Source organism: Canis lupus, chromosome 30 (genome assembly GCF_011100685.1).
Source record: "Canis lupus familiaris isolate Mischka breed German Shepherd chromosome 30, alternate assembly UU_Cfam_GSD_1.0, whole genome shotgun sequence".
Lineage (NCBI taxonomy): Eukaryota > Metazoa > Chordata > Mammalia > Carnivora > Canidae > Canis > Canis lupus.
The window spans coordinates 37,204,544-37,230,089 of NC_049251.1; the positions used below are offsets into that span (position 1 = coordinate 37,204,544).

Here is a 25,546-nt window from a genome sequence, read left to right on the forward strand (position 1 = left end):
TAATTGTGTCTCTTAATTAACTTCACCCTTTATCACTATGAAATGACTTTCTTCATACCTTTTGGTACTCTTGCACAATGTTAATATAGATACTCCAGCATTCTTTTGGCTGGTATTTGCCACAAGGTGGTATATGTTTTTCTCACTCTTTTGTTTTTAACCTGTTCTTACTTATTTATTTATTTATTTATTTATTTATTTATTTATTTATTTATTTATTTAATGATAGTCACAGAGAAAGAGGCAGAGACATAGGCAGAGGGAGAAATAGGCTCCATGCACTGGGAGCCCGACGTGGGACTCTATCCCGGGTCTCCAGGATCGCACCCTGGGCCAAAGGCAGGCGCTAAACCGCTGCACCACCCAGGGATCCCCTATTTTTATATTTAAAATGCATTTCTTATGAGCTGTGTACAGTCACATCTTGTCCTGTCATCAGATTGCCTTTTATTGGGGGTATTTAAGTCATTTACACTTAATGCAATCATTGATAGGGTTGGCCTAAGTCTATAATCTTACTATTTTTTTAAAAGATTTATTTATTTATTTATGATAGACATAGAGAGAGAGACAGAGAGAGAGAGGCAGAGACACAGGAGGAGGGAGAAGCAGGCTCCATGCAGGGAGCCCAACGTGGGACTCGATCCCGGGACTCCAGGATCGCGCCCTTTGCCAAAGGCAGGCGCTAAACCGCTGAGCCACCCAGGGATCCCCTATTTGTTTTGTATTTGTCCCATCTATTCTTTGTTTCCTATTTATTCTTATTCTGCCTTTCAGTTTAAGTGAATATTGTTTATAATCCCATTTATCAATTACCTCTTTAAAAAGATAGGTAAATAGATAACAGGTAAATATAAAGTAACAAAAGTGGAAAGAACTATGGAGGAAAACAAAGCTAGAAAAAGGAATAGGAAAAAAAAAAGGGAATAGGAGTGATCTGTTTTGGGTAATGTAAGGAATTGGTGGCAGTTTTCAGTAGGATGGTCAGGAAAGGTGTTACCTGAAAAGACATATTTAAGCAAAGACAAGGAGAAAATCAAGGAGTGAGTCATGTGAATTTAAGAGAAGAGAATTTCATATAAAATGGGATTGTAAAATCCCTGAGGTTTATAATCATGAATTTGCCTAGTGAGTTCAAGGAGCAGCGAGGAGGCCATGTGGAGGGAGCAGAATACACAAGGGGATGATGAGAGGAGAGGGGCAATGGAGGCTGGTTTGTGGAGTAGTTTGCATCAGTTTCTCAATGAGATGCAGGGCTTTGAACTGCAGAGCTTTGAGTTGGAAATGACATGATCTCACTTCAGGTTTAAAAGGATCACTCTAGCTTACTATATTGAGAATAAACTGTGTGGGAGGGGGAGCAAGAACACAAAGGAAAAGCCAGTGAGGAGGTTATCATGATAATCCAACGAGAGAGATGATAACTTAGCCCATACTTAGACCTGTGAGAAATGGTTAGATTCTGAGTATTTTGAAGATAGACATGAAGGATGTACTGATGGATTGGCTGGCTATGGGTATGAGGAAAAGAGAGGATTCAAGAATGATTCTACAGCTGGCCTAAGGAAATAAAAGGATAAAGGTACATTCTCTGATGTGGAAACTGTGGGAGTCAAATGTCTACAACAACTTGGTACATGGTAGGTGCTTTGTATTGGGAAAGGCAGGCTTGTATGTGCAGTCTTTCAGCCCCTCTTGGCCACGACCATAAGAATGGCCCTGAAGCCCAGAGCACTTGCTTTACCAAGAGACAGAGTCCTCACAGCCTATGTGCCTTTGTTCTGCTTGAGTATCATATGGCACCAGGCTATCCCCACCACTATATCTGTCCTGTTGGGGAGGGAATGGGTTCCTTCTGTGCAGCACAGGAGAGGGGAACACAGGCCTGTTGTGCTCTCTGTAGTTGCCAAGAGGGACCTGCTCTCTCCTGTGCAGAGGCAACTGACCCCCACTACTGATGCTGACTGATCTTGCTCTGTTTCTTCCCTAAGTGAGCAAAGTGCTGTTCCACCCAGTGTTTGACTGTGTTGTATTTACCACAGTGGCTCCAGTACCAAGATACAATGGGCAGAAATATTTGGATTTCTACTCCTAGTGATAGGCAACAGATGTCACTTGCTTGACACTTTGGAAATATTGAATGAATAAATGAATGAATAGGAAGGCTGTTAATTTTGAGATGACTGTTGGGCCTATAAGTGGAGATCATGAGTGGGCAATTAGATGTAGCAGTTTGAAGAGCAGGGAAGAAGTCTACTGGGATTCTCGTAGAAGTCATTAGTCACCATTTGAAAAAATGGTAAAATAATTTGAAAAGACTTGGTGTCCATAATGAGTGTTTCTGGCCAACAAAAACATACATAAAAATGTTTATAACAGCATTATTTATGGTTGACCTGAACTGGAAAACAGTATTCGTCAACAAAAGAATGGAAAAGAAAATTGTGATGTCATCGTTGAATGGTATTCTATAATATTGAAAATTAATGAACTTAGGTACGTGCAACAATATTGAGGAAGCCAGGCAGAAAATAATTCTTTCTGTATGATTTCTTCATGCAAATAAAGCTAAACTATGGTGTTTAGAAGTCAGGCTATCTTAAGGGAAGGAGGGAGCTGGTAATGATTGGGAGACCGGACTAAGGTACCTTCTGGAAGGTTGGCAGTGTTTTCTGTTTCTTCACCTGGGTGATGATTATTATGTATTTGCTTTATCATCGTTCACTGAGTTGTACATTTAAGTATGAGACACTTTTTGGGATATTTTTGGAATATATATTACATTTTAAAAATTTATTTATGATAGTCACACAGAGAGAGAGAGAGAGGCAGAGACATAGGCAGAGGGAGAAGCAGGCTCCATGCACCGGGAGCCCGACGTGGGATTCGATCCCGGGTCTCCAGGATCGCGCCCTGAGCCAAAGGCAGGCGCCAAACCGCTGCGCCACCCAGGGATCCCTGTATTACATTTCTAAAAAAATAAACTGTCATGCTAACATACTGCTTCCCAAAGAATTTGTTGACCAGGCTCTAGTTTTAAAAGCTGTGCTTGACTCCTAGCTATCCTTGTGATTTTAAGTGGTCATGAAGCATACAAGATAGTCCATTTAAACTGTGGCAGGAAGAATATCATACAAATAACTGAGTTCCTAATACTGGAAAAGATGCAGAGCAACCACCATTGAAGTGCAGAGTTTAGCATACTTTCCCTGACATCTAAAACAGCATTTTTTTAAGGTTGGAATTTAAAGTAAATTAGGGAAAACTCAGTAGGAAATCTTAAGTTTAAACAGAGCATTAAAGCTAGGTGGGAAAGATCAGAGAGGGTGACAAAACCTGAGAGACTCTTAACTCTGGGAAACGAACAAGAGGTAGTGGAAGGGACAGTGGGTGGGGGGGATGGGGTGACTGGGTGATGGGCACTGAGGTGGGCACTTGACGGGGTGAGCACTGGGTGTTATGTTATATGTTGGCAAATCAAACTCCAATAAAAGAAGATACAAAAAAAATAAAGCTGTAAACCTCACATATGAAACTATGAAAATATTATTTCTCAAAAGAATGTAGTAACCTTATAAAGATATACTTGAGTAGGTATGTGTTCATTGTTTTGAACTTTGAGCATTGAGGTGAATCCAGAATTTCATCTTATTTATGCAAGGATGTTTGAGTATATTAAAGCCACCTATACAGGGTAGTCACTTGAGACCCAAATCATCCTCTTCTGTATCTGATATTTTGATATTATTGATTGATAATATTGATATTTTGATTTTATTGCCTCAATTCCCTACTAAAACTATAGACCAAATCTAACAAGATAAAATATAATGAGTATAAATGCAAGATCTTACATTTGGGTTCAGGTAAAGAATGTGAAAGTATGATTTACCAACTAAGTGATGAAATTTCAGGAGGTTTTATCAATATCAGATCACTCTTCAAATGGGATGATCCCCTCAAAAGGTTAATGTGATTATGCTGTGTTACTGCAAGTAATGGGAGATAGTTAGACCACACCAAGCACATTATGGTCAGTTTGGGCACCATATTTTAAGAGTGGCATTAATGAATTAAATAAAGCTCATCTAAAGGAAAGCACCAGGTTTTGAGGGTTGTAAAAATGGATTATATGACTGAAGAAACAAGGACTGCAAAGTCTGACAGCAATGTAAAGCATTATCCCCATTTTACAGAAAGAAAATTGAGGCTCAAAGATAATTAATGACTTATTAAAATGTTACTGAAAAGTGGTTGGCTCAGGACCCACATCCTTTTATTTTTAAACTAGTATATTTTTCATTTCAAAACATTTGTTTTAGTTATATTTTTAAAAAGTTGACTGTTAGCCCCTATAGAGGAGAAACTTGAAGATATAAGTAAATGATTACAGATTAAATGGAATTAAAGGGAACATTCTGAGTAGGAAGATCAGCGTGAGAAGATATACATTTACTAGTATTACAGAAGTGTATTGTCTTATCCACATTTCTCTCACTTTTTCTTTTTCAAGGTTTTTGACTCCAATGAAGAATCTGGGTATCTTGTTCTCACCATCGTTATATCAGGTCATTTCTTCATTTCCCAAGGACAGACACTGCTGGTAGGTTTTATGCATGTAGTGTAATATGAAAATATATTTCTTTATCTTTGTAGTTTTACATTAGTTTTGTACCCTCAAGTGTCCTCAGGGTCGCAGAAATTCATCAGGTTTAGCAAATTAAGCATGTATCAAATATTCTGTAGCAGTGGGAAATACAAAAATATACTGAATGTTGCCTGACCAAAAGTGGTTTAGGGTTCTGTTTTGAGAGTCAAAGTGGATCAAAGGATTGAGATTAACCAGTATTATAAAGGATTCCTAACTGGGGAAATTGGGTTGAGACAGGCTGAATTTATAGAGAAATGTATGGAGGGTTTTTCAGAGAGGGTAAAGAACATAAGCAGAAGGATAGATTTGAGGAAGTAGAGGAAAATTTGAAGCATGCTATTATTAACTTACATAGCCCTTTATAAAACTAATTTTATAGAGGTATGTTTTTTCTTTATTCGAATATACACACATTGTAGGAAATTTTTGTAAGAAATACATAATGTAGGAAAATTTTGAAATAAAGAAAAAAGGGAGAAAATAACAGTCATTTTGCTTGAAAGTTGATGTTTGAATTGGTATTAGAAACAAAATGAAAATGGCGCCTGGGTGGCTCAGTTGGCTAAGCATCTGCCTTCTGTTCAGTCATGATCCCAGGGCCCTGGAATTGAGCCCCACATCGGGCTCCCTGCTGAGAGGAGGGCTCAGCAGAGGGCTCCCTCTGCTGCTCCCCCTGCTTGTGCTCACTCTCTCTGTCAAATAAATAAATAAAATCTTTAAAAATTAAAAAAAAAATGAAAATACAAGACAACTTCCAGTCAAAGAACTTTAAAAGAAAAGACATGGAAGAGAAGATTATTATATTATTTACTTGTGAACAATATCTATACAGCCATAATAAATTCATACAGGTATTTACTGATTATCAACGTAGGCATAATTTATTCACTGAACATATTTATTGAGCAATTATTATGTGCTAGGCATTATTCTAGATGTTAGAAATCTAGAAGTAAACGGCAAAAACAAAAATCCCTATCACTGTGGAATATCATCATTCTGGTGGGGAGAAGCAGCATGAATCAATAGGTCTATACATATAAAAGATAGGAATTTTTTGTGAATCCCTTATACATTCTGTTAAGGTGGTAGCATCCCACAGATGTACATTGCAATGACCCATGTCTCTGCTTAGGTGGAGTATAGCCTTATCCTTGAATGTGAAGTGACTTGTTAGGGACCTCTTTGTGTTCTTTGTGATTTTTAAAACTGCAGCAATTGTTGTATCATTTTTGCTTTATTTACCGCTGTGAGGGCTTGTATTAGTTGTAGAAGATAAGATGTCTTCTTCAGCTTCAAATGAAGAATATTCCAGATGGTTGACTGGGGGATGCCTAGCCCACAGCTAGTTCTCCTCTGTTGGTATTATGAGTCTTTGCTGAATGATGACATTAAGGAAATTTGGCTTCCTTAGACATAGGCGGTCACTCTGTGCTTTGTCTACTCCATATGTTTGTACCAGTGGTAAATGTTGTTACAAACTGATAGAGGTTTCTTTGTATCATACATGAAATTATTTTTTAAAAAGATTTTATTTACTTATTCATGAGAGACACAGAGAAAGAAGAGAGGCAGAGACACAGGCAGAGAGAAAAACAGGCTCTGTGCAGGGAGCCGGATGTGGGACTCGATCCTAGGACTTCAGGACATGCCCTGGGCTAAAGGCAAGTGCTGAACCACTGAGCCACTCAGGGATCCCTCATGAAATGATTTTTACAATGCAGTTACAAAACTAAGTTTATAAAATTCCAAAGACCCACTACTGAGAAATATGATGGTAACTCTGCAGTTTGTTGCATGTTGCATATATGTATATACCTTATATGTATGGATGATACATTTTAAAAAAATTCTAAGTAGGGTCCACATCCATTATGGGACTTGAACTCATGACTCTGAGATCAAGAGTCCCACACTATACTGACTGAACCAGTAAGGTGCCCCTATTGGATAATACTTTTTAAAAATTTTTATTAAATACTTTTTAAAACTCATTTTTATTGAGGTATAACTTGCATGAAATTACTTATCTTCAGTGTTCAATTTGATGTGTTTTTGTTTTTGAGAGAGAGCGAGCATACACATGTGTGCAAGCAGGGATGGGGAGGGACAGAGGGAGAGAGAGAATCTTAAGCAGGGTCCATGTCCAGCTCGGAGTCTGATGCAGGGCTCGATCTCACAATCCTGAGATCATGACCTGAGCCAAAATCAAGAGTTGGATGCTTAACCAACTGAGCCACCCGGAAGCCCCTGATATGTTTTGATAAATGAATATAGTCATGTAACCACTACTACAATTGTGATATAGAACATTACAATTAACCCCCAAAGTTTACTTGTACCCTTTTTAATCAGTCCCCTCTGCCTAACAACAGATCTGCTTTCTGTTGGCATTGTTTTCCTTCTCTAAAATTTCCTGTAAATGAAATCCTATAATATGTAGTCTTTTGTGTCTACTTTTCCACTTAGCATAATGGAATTCATCCATATTGTTTCTGCCTTTTCACTACCGAATAGTATTCACTGGTCTCTATAAACCTCATTTGCTTAACTGTTCACCTTTTGATAGACATTTGGGTTGTTTCCATTTTTGTGGTTAATATAAATGATGCTGGTATAACCATTTGTATACAAGTCATTGTATGAACATATGTTTTCATTTTTCTCTGATAAACTCCCAAGAGTGGAACTGTCACTGGGTCATATGGTACATCTGTGTTTATTAGAAATGGCACAGCTGGTTTTTCAAAGCGGCATTCCCACAATGTATGAAGGTTCCAGTTGTTCCATATCCTCACTGAGATTTGGTATTGTCACCTTCTTAACTGTTCTAATGGGTATGACATGGCATCTCATGGTACATGTTTTAATTTGCATTCCCATAGTGAGTAGTGACATTGAACAACTTTTTGTGTGTTGACAGGTGTACCTTGGAGATATCGCAGGTTAAGTACTAAATTACCACAATAAAATGAGTATAACAATGAAGTGAAACAAATGCATTTTTTGGTTTCCCAGTGTATGTATAAGTTAGGTTTACACTACACTGTAGTCTGTCAGGTCTATAGGTGCCATAACATTACATATATTTTTTCATAACATTATGTTTAAAAAAACAGTGTACATAATTAAGAAATACTCTGTGGCTAAAAAATGCTAACCACCATCTGAGTTTTCAGAGTCATAATCTTTTTGCTGGTGGGGGTCTTGCCTAAATGCTGCTGGATGCTGACAGATCTGGGTGGTAATTGCTGAAGGTAGAGGTGGCTGTGGCAATTTCTTAAAATAAGACCACCGTAAACTTCGCTGCATTGATGAACTCTTCCTTTCACCAACAACTTCTCTGCAGCGTGCGATGCCATTTGATAGCATTTTCCCCACAGTAGAACTCCTTTCAGAATTGGAGCCAATCTTCTCAAACCCTGCTGTTGCTCTGTCAACTAAGCTTATGTTATATTCTGAATCCTTTTTGTCATTTCAACAGTCTGCACCGCATCTTCAGCAGAAGCAGTTTCCATCTGAAGAAACTACTTTTTTTTGCTCATGCATAAGAAGCAACTCCCCATCTGCTAAAGTTCTATCATGAGATTGCTGCAAGTCAGTCCCATCTATGCACTCCTCTTCTGATTCCACTTCTCATCTTCACAACATTTCAGTTATTGCCTTCATTCAAGTCTTGAACCCCTCAAAATCCTCTCTGTAGACTAGAATCCCCTTCTTCACATCTCCATAATAGCTCTTGGGTGGCCTGGTGCATTGTCAATGAGCAGTAATATATTGAAAGGAATCTCTTTGAGCAGTAGGTCTCAACAGTGGGCTTAAAATATTCAGTAAACCATGTTGTAAAAAGATGTATCATCCAGGCTTTGTTATTCCATTTATGGGACACAGGTAAAGTAGCTTGACCATAATTCTGAAGGGCCCTAGGATTTCTGGATGATAAATGAACATTGACTTCAACTTCGAGTCACTAGCTGCATTAGCCCCTCGTCACAGAGCCAGCCTGTCCTTTGAAGCTTTGGGGCCAGGCAAATGCTTCTCCTCTCAAGCTATGAAAGTCTGACATGGCATCTTCTTCCAATATAAGCCCATCTCATCTACACTGAAAATCTGTAGTTTAGTGTAGCCCACCTTCATTATCTGAGAGAGATCTTCTGCATAGCTTGCTGCTTCACCTTGCACTTTTATATTCTGGAGACACTGTCTTCCCTTATACCTTCTGAACCACCTATACTGGCCTCAGGCTTTACTTCTGCAGCTTCCTTACCTTTCTCAGCCTTCACAGAATTGAAGAGAGTTAGGGCCTTGCTCTGGAATAGGCTTTGGCTTAAGGGAATGTCGTGGCTGGTTTGATCTATCTAGATTGCTATAACTTTCTATCAGCAATAAGACTATTTTGCTTTTGAATCATTCATGTGCTCACTCAAGTAGTAGTGTTCTTTCAAGAACTTTTCCTTTGCATTCACAACTTGGCTAACTTGTTTGGCACCACTTGTTTGCACCACAGGTTTGGTGCAAGTGGCCTCTCCCAGCTTTAAACATGCCTTCCTCACTAATCATTTCTAGTTTTTGAAGTGAGAGACCTGTGACTCTTTTTTACTTGAACACTTAGAGGCCATTTCATTGTGGGTTATTAGTTGGCCTAATTTCAATATTGTTGTGTCTCAGGGAATAGGGAAGCCTGAGGAGAGGGAGAGAGATGGGAATGGCTGGTCAGCAGAGCAGCTAGACCACACACATTTATTAAGTTTGCTGTCTTACTTTAATGCTTGTGGCTCATGACGCCCCAAAACAATTACAGTAGTAATATAAAAAATCACTGATCACAGGTCATCCTAACAGTTATGGTAATAATGAAATAATTTGAAATATTGTGAGAATTACCAAAATGTGACACAAAGACATGAGGTGAGCAAATGCTGTTGGAACAGTCGCACCAATAGATTTTCTTTGCACAGGCTTGCCATAAACCTTCCATTTGTAAAAATAGTATATGAGAAGCACAAAAGCTAAGTATTGCATAAAAACAAAGTGGAGGGGATCCCTGGGTGGCTCAGCGGTTTAGCGCCTGCCTTTGGCCCAGAGCATGATCCTGGAGTCCCGGGATCGAGTCCCACATCGGGCTCCCTGCATGGAACCTGCTTTTCCCTCTGCCTGTGTCTGCCTCTCTCTGTGTGTGTCTTTCATGAATAAATAAATAAAATCTTAAAAAAAAACAAAACAAAGTGCAATAAAATGACATATTCCCATATTCCTGTATTTTCCTGTATTTGCTGTTTGTGTGTCTTATTAGTGTAGTGCCTGTTTAAATCTTTTAATCTTTTTGAGTTGTCTTTTTTTTAAAAAAAAGATTTTATTTATTTATTTGACAGAGAGAGAGAGAGAAAGAGAGAGAGAGAGCCCGAGCCCGAGCCAGAGAGCACAAAGGGAGGGGCAGATGGGGAACAGCAAAGGGAGCAGGAGAAGCAGGCTCCCCACTGAGCAGAGAGCCCAGGTGGATGGTGCTCTAGGAACCTGGGATCATGACCTGAGCCAAAGGCTGACACTTAACCAGCTGAGCCAGCCAGTTGCCCCTTGAGTTGTCTTTTATATTTGAATTGTAAGAGTTCTTTTTTATTACAACTCTTTTATCAGAAATATGTTCTGCAAATATATCTCAGTCTGTGGCTTACCTTTTTGTTTAAATCTTTGGAAGAGCAGAAGCCTAAAATTTTGAAGTCTTTTTTTTTTTCTTTATGGTTCATGCTTTTTTATGCTGTTTTAGAAATTTTTTTCAACTCCAAGATTGCAATAATATTTTTTCTGTTTTCTTCTGGAAATTTTGAAGTTTTAGCTCTTACATTTAGGCCTATGATCCATTATAAATTTTTAGCATTATTTAATAACACTAATATTTATTATTTTGTATAGAGCCCTTTCTTCCCCTCAATTAAGACAATGTGGTATTGAGAAAACTTACTATATTATGGAATATGATCATGGATCTTCGAGAGTCTGCTTCTGGCACCATGAATTTTTAATGTGTGGTGAGAGTTAAGGGTCTGGATTAACTTTTTTGCAGGTATACTGTTCCAGCACTATTTGTTGAAAAAACTAGCCTTTTCTCATTGAATTACCTTGGTACTTTTGTGAAAATCAATTTTGCTATGTATATGTGGGTATATTTCTGGACTCTGTTCTGTTGACCTATATGTCAGTACTTATTCTAGGAAGAGACTGTCTTGATTACTTCAGCTTTGTCGTAATTTTTGAAGCAGGTAGTATAATTTTTCCAAATTTGTTTTTCTTCAAAGTTGTTCTGGCTATTTTAGGTCATTTGCATTTCCCTATAAATTTTAGAATCAGCTTTCCTATTAAAAAAAAAACAACTCCACTTGAGTTTTGACTGTGATTGCTTTGAATCTGTAAATCATTTGGGGTAGAATTGACATCTTAATGTTGAGTCTTCTGACCTGTGTACATGTTATAATTATTTATATCCATCATTCCATTTGCTTATATGCTTTTCCTCAGCTGTGTTTTGAAGTTTTGAATAGATCTTATACATATTTAATTAAATGTATCCACAAATACTTCATAGTTTTTATGTTATTGTAAATAGAATTTTATAAATCTCAATGTCTAGTAGTTTATTGCTAGTATGTAGAAACAGAAACACGACTGACTTTTTTTCACATTGATCTTTTATCTTATGATGTTGCTACACTCATTAGTTCTATAGCTTTTTGTGTAGATGTTTTGTAGAATTTTCCATATCGATGATCTGTGGTCTATGAATACAGTTTTACATTCTTTTTAATCTGTCTACTGTCCCCTTGCCTCCCTTCCTTTTTTTCCCCTACATGACACTGGCAAGGACATCCTTTACAATGTTGAGTAGAAATGGTGAAAGTTGATATCCTTCCTGATCCTGATCTTAGGGGAAAGCAGTTAGTCTATTCACCAATAAGTGTAATGTTAGTGTTGAGGGTTTTATAGATACCCTTTACAAGATTGAGGAAGTTCCCTTCTATTCTAGTTTGTTGAGAGTTTTAATCATGAGTAGGAGTTGAATTTCGTTGAATGTTTTTTCTGCATCCATTGAGATGAATCAATCTATCTTTCTTTCTTTTTCTTTCTTTCTTTCTTTCTTTCTTTCTTTCTTTCTTTCTTTCTTTCTTTCTTTCTTTCTTTCCTTTTTAGTTCTGTTGATGCAATACACTTTTTAAGATACTCATATTGAATCTACTTTTATTGCAGGAGTATTTGATTTTTAAAATAATGTACATGTGATTAAAAGTGATTAAAAATAAGAATGCATATTAAAACATGACCCCATAAATTAAAGAAGAATTTTTATCAGTTCATACAATTTATTCATAGTATTTTCTGGGTTCCACAGGAACCAACAGAAGAGCAAACACTTTTGGAATAATGACACATTTTAATTGCAATTTTATGTTGGTATTACATTTATATACCCTCCTCCTTCATGCTAATCTGGGGTGTGATATATTTTTAGAATTTTTCCCATGAAAGATAGGGACATAACAGCTATGGAAAGTTTTAGCCACTTCCGTTTTAGTAAGAACCCATTTGTTGGCATGGATTAAAATGTGCTATATTTATACTATCAAATCTTTGTGGAAGCTGCACAAACCCCTGAAAAAGTCATTTATTTCAGAGAAACTGATGGCTATGGCCCAGTAAAAGCTCCCTCTGTGATACATTTTTGTAGAAATCCAAATAGGCCAACAAGGCTTTGGGTTTTTTGCTTGGACCTGGCAGCTATTTAAACATAATTTCCCTTAAACTTCATAGTTTTCTCATTGTCATCTCCTGTTGAGGTCCATAGGATCTTAATGTTTTAGATTAAATTTAGCTTGGTGTACAGTAATACCATGGGTTTCCATTTTGCTTGTTCAGTTGGCACCTGCACTTATGTGATGATGTCACTGTCAGAGGGCTCCATGCATACTCACCACTGGGCCATTCTCTTATTATTTCTCGTGGAGGGTTAGTATGGCAACAAGGCAGGGAGACCTTTGCCCCATCCTCAATCTACTTTGGACTTGAGCTCAAATGGTTTCCTCTTTCTGGTCTTGGCATTTTGAACAGATTCTCCCTTGCCTATTTTGGGCTTTTAAAATTTGTTTTTAATTATGGTAAAATACACATAACAAAACTTTTTATAGTTTAATAGTAACCATTTTAACTCTTTTTAAGTGTATAGTCCACCGGTATTAAGTACATTCACAGTATTGTATAGCCAACACTACTGTCCATCTCCAGAAGTCTTTTAATCTTGCAAAACTGAAACTCTACGCATTAAATAGTAGCTCCCTACTTCCAGCCCATCACCTGCCAACAACCATTCTACTTTCTATCTCCATGAATGTAACTACTCTAGGCACCTCATACAAGTGGAATCATGTAGTTTTTGTCTTTTCGTGATGACTTATTTCACTTAGTGTAATTTTCTCAAGGTTTATCCAGTTGAAACAAGTATCAGAATTTCCTTCCTTTTGAAAGCTGAATAATATTCCATTGTATGTATATACCACATTTTATTTATCCATTTATCTGTCAGTAGACAGTTTGTTTCCACTTTTTGCCCTTTGTGACTAATAGTGCTATGAACATGGGTATATAGATATCTCCATGAGACCCTGCTTTCAGTTTTTTGGAGTATATATCTAGAAGTGGGATATTGGATCCTATAATAATTCTATCTTAATTTTTTGAGGAACTGCCATACTTTTTTCCACAGTGGATACACTATTTTATACCCCAGCTAAGCTTGCACAAGGGTTCCAATTTCTACTCTAATGCTTGTTATTTTGTTGTTGTCTCTTTCGTTAAGGTGTCACTGACATAACGTTATATTAGTTTAAGGTTAACATAATTATTTGATATTTGTATACACTGCTAAATGATCACTACAACTATCTACTTAATATGTCATCTTATATAGCTGCAAAAAATATTTTTCTTGTGATGAGAACTTACAAGATTTATTCTCTTAGCAACTATCAAATATGCAATACAGTATTATTAACTGTAGTCACCATGATGTATATTACATCTCCATGACTTATTTATTTTACAACTAGAAGTTTGTACCTTTTGACTCCCTTTGCTTATTCCCTGCCCCCACCCTGTCACCCCCAACAGTATCCACTTTTGGCAACCACTGGTCTGTTCCCTGTATCAGTGAGCTTGTTTTTTTTTTTGTTGTTGTTGGTTTGTTTTTGCTTTAGATTCCACATATAAGTGAGGTCATATGGTATTTGTCTTTCTCTGTCAGACTTATTTCACTTAGTGTAATTCCTTTTAGGTATATCCATGTTATTGCAAATGACAGGATTCTTTTTTATGGCTGATTAATAGCCCATTGTGTGTATGTGTGACATTTTCTTCATCCATTCATCCACTGAATGGACACTTAAGGGTGATTCCATATGTTGGCTATTAATGATGCAATGATTATGGGGTACATATATATTTTCATTTTCTTTAGATAGAATATCCAGAAGTAGAATTGCTGGATCATATGGTAGGTCTAATTTTAATTTATTGAGGAAGCTCCACAGTGTTTTTCATAGAGACTATGTCGACTTACATTTCTACCGACAGTACACAAAGGTTCCCTTTTCTTCGTATTGTCGCCAACGCTTGTAATTTCTTGTCTTTTTGATAATAGCCATTTTAATAGATATAAGGTGATATTTCACTGTGATTTTCATTTGTATGGTATATGATCCTTTTCATGTGTTGCTGAATTTGGTTTGTTAATATTTTGTTGAGGATTTTTGTGTATATTTTTATCATAGATATGTTACTGGCCCATAATTTTCTTTTCTTATGGCATCCTTGTCTGAATTTGGTATCAGGGTAATACTGGCCTATAATATGAATATAGAAGCATTCCCTCTTCTGTTTTTTGTGGAGGAGTTTGAGAAGGATTGGTAGTAATTCTTCTTTGAATGTTTGGTAGAATTCACCAGTGAAACTGTCTGGTCCTGGACTTTCCTCTTTGGGGAAGTTTTGAGTATTGATTAAGTTTCTTTACTAGTAGTTGATCTGTTCACATTTTCTCTTTCTTTATGATTCAGTTTTGGTAGGTTGTAGGTTTCTAAGAATTTATCCATTTCTTCTAGGTTGTCAAATTTGGTTCATAGTAGGCTCATAATTCTTTGTATTTCTGTGGTATCAGTCATATAGTTTCCTCTTTTATTTCTAATTTTATTTATTTGAGTCTTTTTTCTTGGTGAGTCTAGCTAAATGTTTGTTAATATTGTATATATTTTCAAAGAACCAGCTCCTAGTTTCATATATCTTTTCTGTTATTTTACTCTTTCTTTCTTTCTTTCTTTCTTTCTTTCTTTCTTTCTTTCTTTCTTTCTTTCTTTCTTTCTTTCTTTCTTTCTTTCTTTCTTTCTTTCTTTTGGATAGTAGCCATCATAATTGTTGTGAGGTCATAGCTCAGTGTGGTTTGATTTGCATTCACTACTTGTTAGTGATGTTGAACATCTTCATGGGCTTTTGGGCAGGAGAAATAACTATTCAAGTCTTTGCATATTTTCTGATTGGGTTTTCTTGTTGTTGAGTTGTAGAATTGAGAGTTTGTTGTTGTTACTGATGTATAATATCTCTCCAAACATTTAATACACACCCAGCAGCTGATGAATGCAGCTTCTTTTTTACTAGGTTTCATGTGCTTTCCTTTTTTCCCCTGTTTCTTCTTTCAGCTTGGGTAAGTATGGGCTGATGTAGGCTGAGCACTGTGAGCCTTTTTTGGAGTGGGGACAAAGAATAGCTTTTGTGGGGCACAGTGTTCTGCACCTTGCTGTACCCTCATCCAGTCACCATTCAGTGCAAGATTACTCCTCCCTTTGCTCGGTCCTAGTTGACTCCTTACCTCCTGGTGTTGGAGCTCCCGATCAGAGTGCAGTGTCATCTGTTTTCTGTTTCCCAAACCCTTTTTTTAAAGTGTAGAATTCATAACTCCTTTTGAGATATATCTAAAGTTAAAAACATATTCTATGTATAATTGTAAATGTATAAAAGTCCACTTTTTATCAGCATCTCCCTTCCAACCTAGAAGCTAAGGAAGCTAATGTTCTAAAGATATCCAAATGGGGGAAATTAGAAATAATTTCCTGAGACTTTAGCCTCTATTTCCAGCCACTCCTTTTTATTTCACTGGTTTTTAACCAACACAAGTGTCTTCACCTAAATAAAACTATGTCTGAAACACATAAACCATAAACTGGTATTGAGACCATTTTAATTCTGTCTCCTTGGGAAACATGGGTCATCCTGGAAATGATGGAGTTCATTTGGTTCTGTTTGCCTTTTAACTTTTCATGCCCAGTCCAAGTATTCTTCAAAAAGAAATTGTCTTACTGTTTACCAGTGGAAATGTTATATTCCTATTTAAGTGAACTCTGAAAACTTTAAACACTAACCCGTTAGTTTAAAAAATACTTGTTCAAATCACAGTCTCAGCTTAAGAATCATCTGAGAGACTTAGCACAGATTTTTAAAATCTGTAAGTTATTTAAATTTAAATTATTTAAAACAGTTAAATTCTTCGAATTAGAACTAGTCTTTTCTTTGGCCACTTTTTCAAGAAGGGTCAAGGAAGATGGAGCTCTTCATAACTTTATCATCACCCTCTTCCCACATTTAAACCATTGGCATCAATTATATCACTGTTTTTGGTCTTTTCTCTCCCCTCCAGAGAGAATTGGGTTAGTAAGAGTTAAAGCATTTCTCTGCTCTATTTTTATACTTTCCCACATCTAAATAAACTTCAGCGCCTATGCAGTACTGGCCTGAAAAGTTGCTGACTACCCGTTTAAGAGGCATGTGAAGGGCGTCCTCCACCATACCTCCCCTATCTCCCTTTGCTGCCTTTGGGAACCTGTGACTTCATTAATGAGACATCCGAGACTTACATATTGGACTCTCTTGCCTTTCCTCCCTTAAATTACCGATTGGGCTCAACTTGTCATTAAGTAAGAGAACAGTCTGTGAACTCCACTCTTATGACTACTCCAGAAAAAACAACTCACACAGCTGCTGCAATTTCTCTCATCTCCTCCCAGGCTTCCTCAGGCAGCAGTTCCCTCGCTTGCCTTCCCGACACTCCTTCCAGTTCCAAACTTGTTTAACAAGGGTGGTGGTGTATCTGTGCCAATTTCACTTCTGATGGCAATGGATGCATTTCAGGTGGGTGGAAGGAGAAAGCATACTCCTATGCACTGGAGTTACAGTTACTTGCTTAATTGGCAGTGGGAATAGAATCTTATTAGAAGTGAGGTGACCATACATGACTGCAGTAGATACAGTGAATCTCAGCAGAGTCTCCTCTCTCTCATCTGATGACATTGGTTTTTGCCAGGTTCTAGCAAAACTCACTTTTTGCTAAGCCATAGCCTTTTATATGTGAGCCTTACTTTATCATTCTGGAAAAAATATATCAGTTATCTTGTGATTAAGGAAATGTTGAAAAGCATTGGATTCACATATACATCCTTTCTAAGATTGAAAGCTGTCAGTGCTTGGGTGTTTCTACAAGCTTTTCAGCATTCTGGAAATCCACAATGTCTTTCACATTTTCTGTTGGGACACTGGGGTTTTGTTATTGGTATTATTGGCATTATCTTTCTAGAGTAAGAATATTAAATCTTTGAATGCTTATTGAAATCTTTTTTTCTTGAATTGTCATTGGCTTTTTGGAAAATAATTTTAGTTACAGTAAAATATACTCATTGAGCTCATGGAGTTTTGAAGGTTTTGTGTGTTTTTTTTTTTAATATTTTATTTATTTATTCATCAGAGAGAGAGGCAGAGACACAGGCAGAGGGAGAAGCAGGCTCCATGTGGGAGCCCGACATAGAACTTGATCCCAGGTCTCCAGGATCAGGCCCTGGGCTGAAGGCGGCGCTAAACAGCTGAGCCACCCAGACTGCCCAGTTCACAGAGTTTTGATAGATGTATACAAGTGTATAAGGCACCTATTATGAGCATGGAACTTATCTCTCACCCTCCAAAATTCTCTCATGCCCACCCATTCCCAGGCAACCACTTTCTTTCTGCTCTACTTTCTGTCACTGCAGATTAGTTTTGCTTTTGCTAACAATTGATACACATGGAATTATATAGTAGGTACTCTTTCTCGTCTGGTTTCCTTTATTCAGCATAATGTTTATTGCTGGTTAGAATTTCATTTTATAGGGCAGCCCGGGTGGCTCAGTGGTTTGGCACCGCCTTCAGCCCAAGGAGTAATCCCAGAGACCCGGCATTGAGTTCCATGTCGAGCTCCATGCATGGGGCCTGCTTCTCCCTCTGCCTGTGTCTCTGCCTCTCTTTCTCTCTCTCTCTCTCTCAAGAATAACTAAATAAAATCTTTAGAATTTCATTTTATAAATGTAGCACAATTTGTTTATCCATTCATCTATTGATGAATATTTGGGTTATTTCCAATTTGGGTTAATTATGACTAAAGCTGCTATGAACATTTGTATACAAGTGTTTATGTGAACAGATGTTTTAATTTCTCTTAGGTAAAACCTAGGAGTTGAATTGCTGGGTTGCATGGTAAATGAGTATTTAACTTCCTAAGAATCTGTTGTACTGTTTTTCACAGTAGTCATATGATTTTGCTTTTCCATCAACTCTGTTTGATAGTCATGTTGCTCTACATTTTTGCTAACATTGGTATTGTCATACCTTTTTTATAGTTTTAGGGACTCTAGTGTCTGTGTAATGGTATGTCATTGTAGTTCAGTTCTCATTCCGGAATAACTAATGAAGCACATATATTTATTGTCCAGGTTAAGAAATAGAACATTTTGGGGCACCTGGCTGGCTCACTCAGAAGAGCACATGACTCTTGGGGTTGTGAGCTTGAGTGTCATGTTGGGTGTAGAGATTACTTAAATCCCTCAATCAATTAATCTTTAAAAAAAAGAAACATGTTTTGAAGTGTCATTGACAGACAATACTATATTAGTTTCATGTATACAACAAAATGATTCAATATTTGTATATATTATAATCCCCAAATAAATCTAGTTAACCTCCATCAGCATGCATAGTTACAAAGATTCTTTTCTTGTGATGAGAAATTTTAAGATCTACTCTCTTAGCAACTTTCAAATATGCAATACAGTATTATTAGCTATAGTCTCCATGCTATGTTACATCCCCATGACTTATTTTAAAACTGAAAATTTGGGGGAATCCCTGGTGGCTCAGCAGTTTAGCGCCACCTTCGGCTCAGGACATGATCCTGGAGTCCCACGATCGAGTCCCAGGATGGAGTCCCACATTGGGCTCTCTGCATGGAGTCTGCTTCTCCCTCTGCCTGTGTCTCTGCCTCTCTCTGTCTCATGAATAAATAAAATCTTTTTTAAAAAAACCCTGAAAATTTGTGTCTAAGAAATAGAACAGGGATCCCTGGGTGGCGCAGCGGTTTGGCGCCTGCCTTTGGCCCAGGGCCCGATCCTGGAGACCCGGGATCGAATCCCACGTCGGGCTTCTGGTGCATGGAGCCTGCTTCTCCCTCTGCCTGTGTCTCTGCCTCTCTCTCTCACTGTGTGCCTATCATAAATAAATAAAAATAAAAAAAAAAGAAATAGAACATTTTGATGTTCTATTCTACCCCCAGAAACCTCTCCTGTTCCCCTCCAGTCACTATAGTATGTCACCACCCTCCCAAAAGCTAACCACGATTCTGACTTCTAACACTATAGATTAGTTTTGCCTTTTTTACACTTTATATAAAATGAATAAATACAAGTCTCTTCTATGCCTGGCTTCTTTCACTCATTATTATATTTATGAGATTCATTCATATTGTGTGCAATTATAGATGATCCATTCTTGTTTTGTGAATATATCACAATTTACTTATCCATTGTATTGGATGGGTATTTGAGTAATTTTTAATTTTTAGCTAATTCTAATAGTGCTTCTGTGAACATTCTAGTACATATCTTTTGGTAAACACTTGTGTGCATTTTTGTGGGGCATATAGTTAGGAATGGGATAGATGGAGTTATAGGACAGCACTTCTCAAACTTTAATGTGCTTATGGTAATAACCTTGACTCTTAGTAAATTGTTAATTGTGAATCAGCAGGTTTTGGATGTGGTCTGAGATTTTATGTTTCTAACAAACTCTTAGGTTTGCTGTTGCAACTAATGATGCTGTTGCTAATTCCTGGACATACTCTGAAGTATATGCCTATGTTCAGCTTTGGTAGATACTGCCAAAGAGTTTTTCAGAGTGATTATGCCCAATTATACTCATTTATAATGTATGAGAATGCTCCACATTCTTGACAACACTTGGTAATTTCTCTTTATTTTGGCAGTTTTGGTAGATGCATAGCGATGGCTCATTGTGGTTTTAATTTCTCTTTTTCTTACTTACTAATGAAATTGTGTACTTTTCCTTATGTTTATTGGCGATCTGGATATCCTCTTTTGTGAATTTTATGTTGAAATTTTCTGTTCATTTTTCTACTGGTTTATCATTGATGTTGGTTTTCCTTATGCTATTAATAGTTCTTATTCTATTACATCTCTTACTTTTTTCTTAATTTTTCTTTCTTTTTTCTTTGAGCTCTCTACTTATTTCTGCCTTACTCTTAACCAAACTTTAGTCTGTTAAAAAAAATCTGATCTGTCATCTCTGGTTTCAAAGAACCTGTTTTTTAAAATTTTATTAAATTTCACACAAAGCAATTTTATTTAATATTTACTTCTGTTTCTAGGGTTTTTTCAAAACTGTATGCCCTTTTCTGTATCTTGTGTGTTATATTTTCCTTTTTCATTTTTATTGCATGATGGTTTCGTAAGCCCCATATGTGTTTTTTTCTCCTCCTCCTGTTCCCCCTTCCCATCCTTTCTCCTCTTCTTCCTCTTCCTCCTTCTCTTCCTCTTTCTCCTTTTTTTTTTTCTATTCTATTTATCCTTATGCTTGGAGAAGTCTCATCTAGGGCCTGTGGGGGGGTTCATCTGCAATAACCCCCTGATCTTGGATACTAATAGATTTTCCTTTCAAATATTACATAAGTGACCTGGTTGATAGAAATTTACATCTCTGTTCCTCTACCCAGAAACCTGACAGGAGTGGGAGCCTGTCCTAGCAGGGAGTGATGTCTCTAATTTCTTCTGTGAGGAATGAGACTCATTCAGAAGCTGTGAGGCTAGCTTTGCTAGCCAAAAGGCCAGTTGTATATACTATACTTATTCATCTACCTTCCTAGGTTATCCACTCAAGGTTTCTGGGAGAAATTGCTAAATTTCCTAGGCCATTATTTGGTATACTGTTGTGCATATCCTGTTTCTAGTGCTTTTGATCGGTGATGGTAAAACAGATTTCACAAGAAAGGTTTCTTCTACTTTCCTAAGGCGAACCCTTTCCTAGCTCTTGCCCTTCTTATTAATTCTATTTTTGCCAGTATCTCCACTGCTTTCTCTCCAACTCACAGCACTCCTTTCTCAGGAAAATAAGTTACTAGTTGGCTCTTGACATCTTTCTTCTATCCCAGATTTATCTCTCCATGTCTTTCAGAAATTCTTCATTAGTTTTATCATAGTAATGGCATCCATTCAGAGTTTCTAACATTGATGTAGTTGTCTCTTATTTTAGGTTTATTTTGGCATTTTAATTGTGATGGGATGAAGGTGTTGAGTTTAATACCTCTATTCAAGATGTTATTGTACCTAGAAGTCTAAAAACCTTTTAGATAACTTCTGATTTTTTTTCTCACTGAAATACTTTATTCCACCAAAATGTATGTTTTCTCACTATAGTGAGAAACCAAACTTAATTTGGTTATTCATGGTATCTCAGATAAGGTTGTGTTAGCAATTGGGTGATGTCTGTCAGTGGACTGGAATATCCAAATATAAATCAAGAACATTTCTGTACCCGAAAGTACTTCACTGACATGGTGGATCAGATAAATAAGGCACTCTAAATGGGTGATCTTTGACCTAAGCCTGAGCTGCTTTGTTATACTAAGTGTTTTGTGATGAGTGAGTGTATATTTATCTAGCTTCACTGATAAGGTAATAGCTCTGATAGGGAATTTAAGGGCTTATCTAGCCTGCTTTGCTTTTAAAACTATAATTGTACTTTTTCTGTTGGACTTCATTGGGGCTTTTCTATGTATTTCTTATCCTTTCTTTAGGGACTAATTCTGGAAAATAATTTGTAAAAAAATGTGTCTATTTTGTATTTAGTATGAAAAACCTTAAGCATGTGAAGCCAGTAATACTGATCATTTCATTTCTTATCTTTTTTCTCTAAAGTGAGTCATAACTTTGGAATGATGCTTTTGAAAAGATAGCCTACTCACAAAGAGTAATTTTGACACCAGAAACCCCAGTGTCCCCCTTTCATTTCCAAATATCTTGCAGTCACATATATTTGCCAGATTTTGTAGATTGTGTCTTTTATTTTTAAAGCTCCCATTTAGTTTACCAGACTTGTAGTTTGGAAGAAAAAGTGCCTCTTTGGGGCTGAATTCTGGTTGGTTCTTATTTCATATGTTGAAAGTTTTCATCAATTTGTAGCTCACCAGTTATCTATGACGTGTTTTATAATCAATGTCATGACTAAAAAAAAACACATTGTGAATACCATAGTCATAATTTTTTACAGTGCAAATATTTTAAAAAGTCTTCATTTCTTACTGTTTTTGACTGTAACAAATTAATTCTTGGTTTAATTTACATTCCTCTTTACTGTCTTATCAAATGACATGGCATGAATTCAGTCACATGGTACTCAGCCAGGCTTCTAGATTCCTTCTCTGGTTAAGGAGTTCTAGAATTTAGTCTTTCTGAAAACACATCGTTGGTATAAGATTCTTTTCCCTGCAGTATTCAAGCCGACATGAATTTTGATTGGATCAGTTTTACTTGGGTTGTTTTATTTATTTATTTAGTTTTTTAAAGATTTTATTTATTTATTCATGAGAGAGAGAGAGAGAGAGAAAGAGAGTCAGAGACACGGGCAGAGGGAGAAGCAGGCTTCACAGGGAGCCCAATGTGGGACTCCATCCTGGGTCTCCAGAATCAGGCCCTGGGCTGAAGGCAGGCGCCAAACCACTGCGCCACCCAGGCTGCCCACTTGGGTTGTTTTAAAATAGTAAATCTTATGTTAGTAAATTGAACACCAATTAAAAAAAAAATTAAAAATTAAAAAAAAAAAAATAAAATAAAATAAAATAGTAAATCTTTTACTATTATTAGAGAAAAGTCTTTTTTTTTTTTTTTTTGGTATCACTAATCATTAACGAAGAGGAAACAAGCAGATTTTACTTTGACTGTTACTACTTAAACTCTTCTTTTTAAACCTTTAAAGTAATTTAATACTTATGAATGTTTAGTTCTTCAGTGGAGCTTACTGAGGAGACAAAATTTATACACTGAAAACAAAGAAGGTACAATTCTAAGTGATGTGGTTTAGATTATAAGCACCAGCACCATGGTGGAAGTAATTGGAAATAATTTCAGACTAACCAAAGGGGTTGCAAAAATAATACAAGGTACCTTTCACTCAGCTTCTCCAAATGTTAACATTTAGCATAAAATAATGAATAAAACCAGGAAGTTCACATTGACACAATACCATTGACTTATATACAGACTTTATTCTTATTTTACCTATTATTCCTCTGTCCTTCTGCTGGTCTAGGATCTAACCTAGGATCCCACCTTGCGTTTAGTTGTCATGTCTCTCAGCTTTGTGCAGTGGCGGTATCTTAGCCGATGAGGTTTATCTGCAGCGCGATTATCGTTAATAGTTGTCATATCTCCTTGAGCTGTTTTGTCCAGGATACTACCTCAGTCTTTGTTTTTCATGAGTGTCTTTGATGTGTTATGAGTATTGGCCAGTTATTTTGTAGAATGTCCTAAAAGATGAAGATGATTAGCCTTTCTCCTTTCATCATCTCAGGAGGTACACAGACTTGATAGGTCTCATTACTGGTGTGGATTACTTGGTCACTTGCTTAAGGTGGTATCTGCCAGCTTTCTCCATTGTAAAGTTACTGTTTTTCCTCTTTAAGATATATTTTTAGAGAGATACTCTGAGGTATACAAGTTTCTGTTTCTCATTAAACTCTTGTGCACTAATTTTAGCATCCATTGATGACTCTTGCCAGCAACAATTATTGCTCTAGTGTTTGCCAAATGGTGATTTTCTATTTCTATGATTCTTTTGCACATTTATTAATTGGAAGGGTTGTCTCTTTCCCCTTGTTTATTTATTTATTCATTTATTTGGTTATGTCAGTATAGACTCATAGATATTTACTTTATTATGTAGGTCATTATCCACAACTATTATTATTTATTTTGCCACTAGCACCAATTTTTTGTTAGAATATCAGGGTTCTTTTTTTTTTTTTTAATTTATTTTTTATTGGTGTTCAATTTACTAACATACAGAATAACCCCCAGTGCCCGTCACCCATTCACTCCCACCCCCCGCCCTCCTCCCCTATCAGGGTTCTTAAACATTCCTGTGTACCATGAAATTTGATATTAGGCAAAATATTCAGGTATTTTCACCTTCAGGGTGCTCAGTGTAAAGTAGAAATAGTATCTGTTCTGCTATATATAAAATAGATTTGCAGATTCTAAAATGTCATACAAATGGTAACATTGTCATTATTCTGTTGTTAAATGCCTATGGCTCTTCAGAGAACAAAGGCTATTTTCAGGGGCAGACTTGAGAGTTAATTCTTTTAGACTGCTCACTTATTTCAGTAGGGAGGACCAAGAATGGAGGTAGAGAGAGATAGCTGTATGAGATTAGAGGCAGAAAAAAGATGAAAGTAAATACTAGAAATACAGAGCAGTACACAGTCTCACATTCTGCTGTGTACGATACTTTCTGAATTCCCTAGAATATTATGCAGTAGTAAATGTATTTGACTATTAGTTTTGAAAACTCCCTGTTTCATGTAGCAAAATAGGTTTCCAAATTAAATGTGGCTTATAAAAACAACAGTAATTTAATTTTTTCTTGTACCTTAAACTGTTATTTGGTTTGGAAACATAATCTCAGGTGTACTTTATTAAAAATGTGTGAAACACACAAAACCATAAGGTGTTGTGGATGTTATTGCTCTTAGCTTTTTTCCCAGTTTGCTTTGAGAGTCTTTTTTGGTACCTATGACAATACTATGTGCAGAAGTCCTTAACTCCTTCCTCTTATTAAGTTTCTGAATCAATACATATATATCCTGCTGAGGATTTGTTCCTCCATCCTATTTGCTCTGGAAATTTGGAAGATATGTTGAATGTTAAATTTGTGACTTAAGATTTCTTTCTTTTTTCTTTTTTTTTTTTTTTTTTTGGTCTTTGGGGATGAAGGTTTTATTTCTTCATGTTACCACAATCAGGCAAAAAATAGTAGACTAAGCTGCTAAGTAGGTCGACCTGCCTGAGCACCATGAGGTGGCGAATTCTAATGAGATTTCCTGACTTCAGCAGTTAGTAGTGATGGGAACAGGGAGTGGAAATAGCAGTACTTGAACTGCAAATAGTCAAAGGAGAATAAATGAGTTTCCACTTTGTTCAACATATGTAACTGAGGAAACAGAAGACTTCACACCACAGTATGTTTTTTTAATTTCATGTTAAAGATATGGCCAAATAAAGACACGACATCAGCATGAAATAAAGAACAGATCACAGTAAATGATTATATTAATGGATGTGGGCTATTTCAGTTGGCATCTTCTGTGTTTTCTTATACAGTAAAAGATTAGTGATAGACTTGCCTCCTTGTTGTATGTTTATAAAAGCTAAAATAAGGTATTGAAGCTCTCAGAGGTTGATATTTTGCACCAGTTATTTCAGAGGGGGATGTTTTATT

At 36.6% G+C, this 25,546-nt stretch overlaps 1 protein-coding gene across 2 annotated transcripts in view; it reads left to right on the plus strand.

Annotated features, from left to right (window-relative positions):
- REC114 (REC114 meiotic recombination protein) overlaps positions 1–25,546 on the plus strand; it is a 102,799-nt gene that overhangs the window by 19,272 nt on the left and 57,981 nt on the right. For both annotated transcript variants that reach the window (XM_038580925.1, XM_038580926.1), the window contains exon 2: positions 4,514–4,603. In XM_038580925.1, the coding sequence (XP_038436853.1) occupies positions 4,514–4,603 (90 nt within the window). The remainder of the gene's footprint in view (positions 1–4,513; positions 4,604–25,546) is intronic.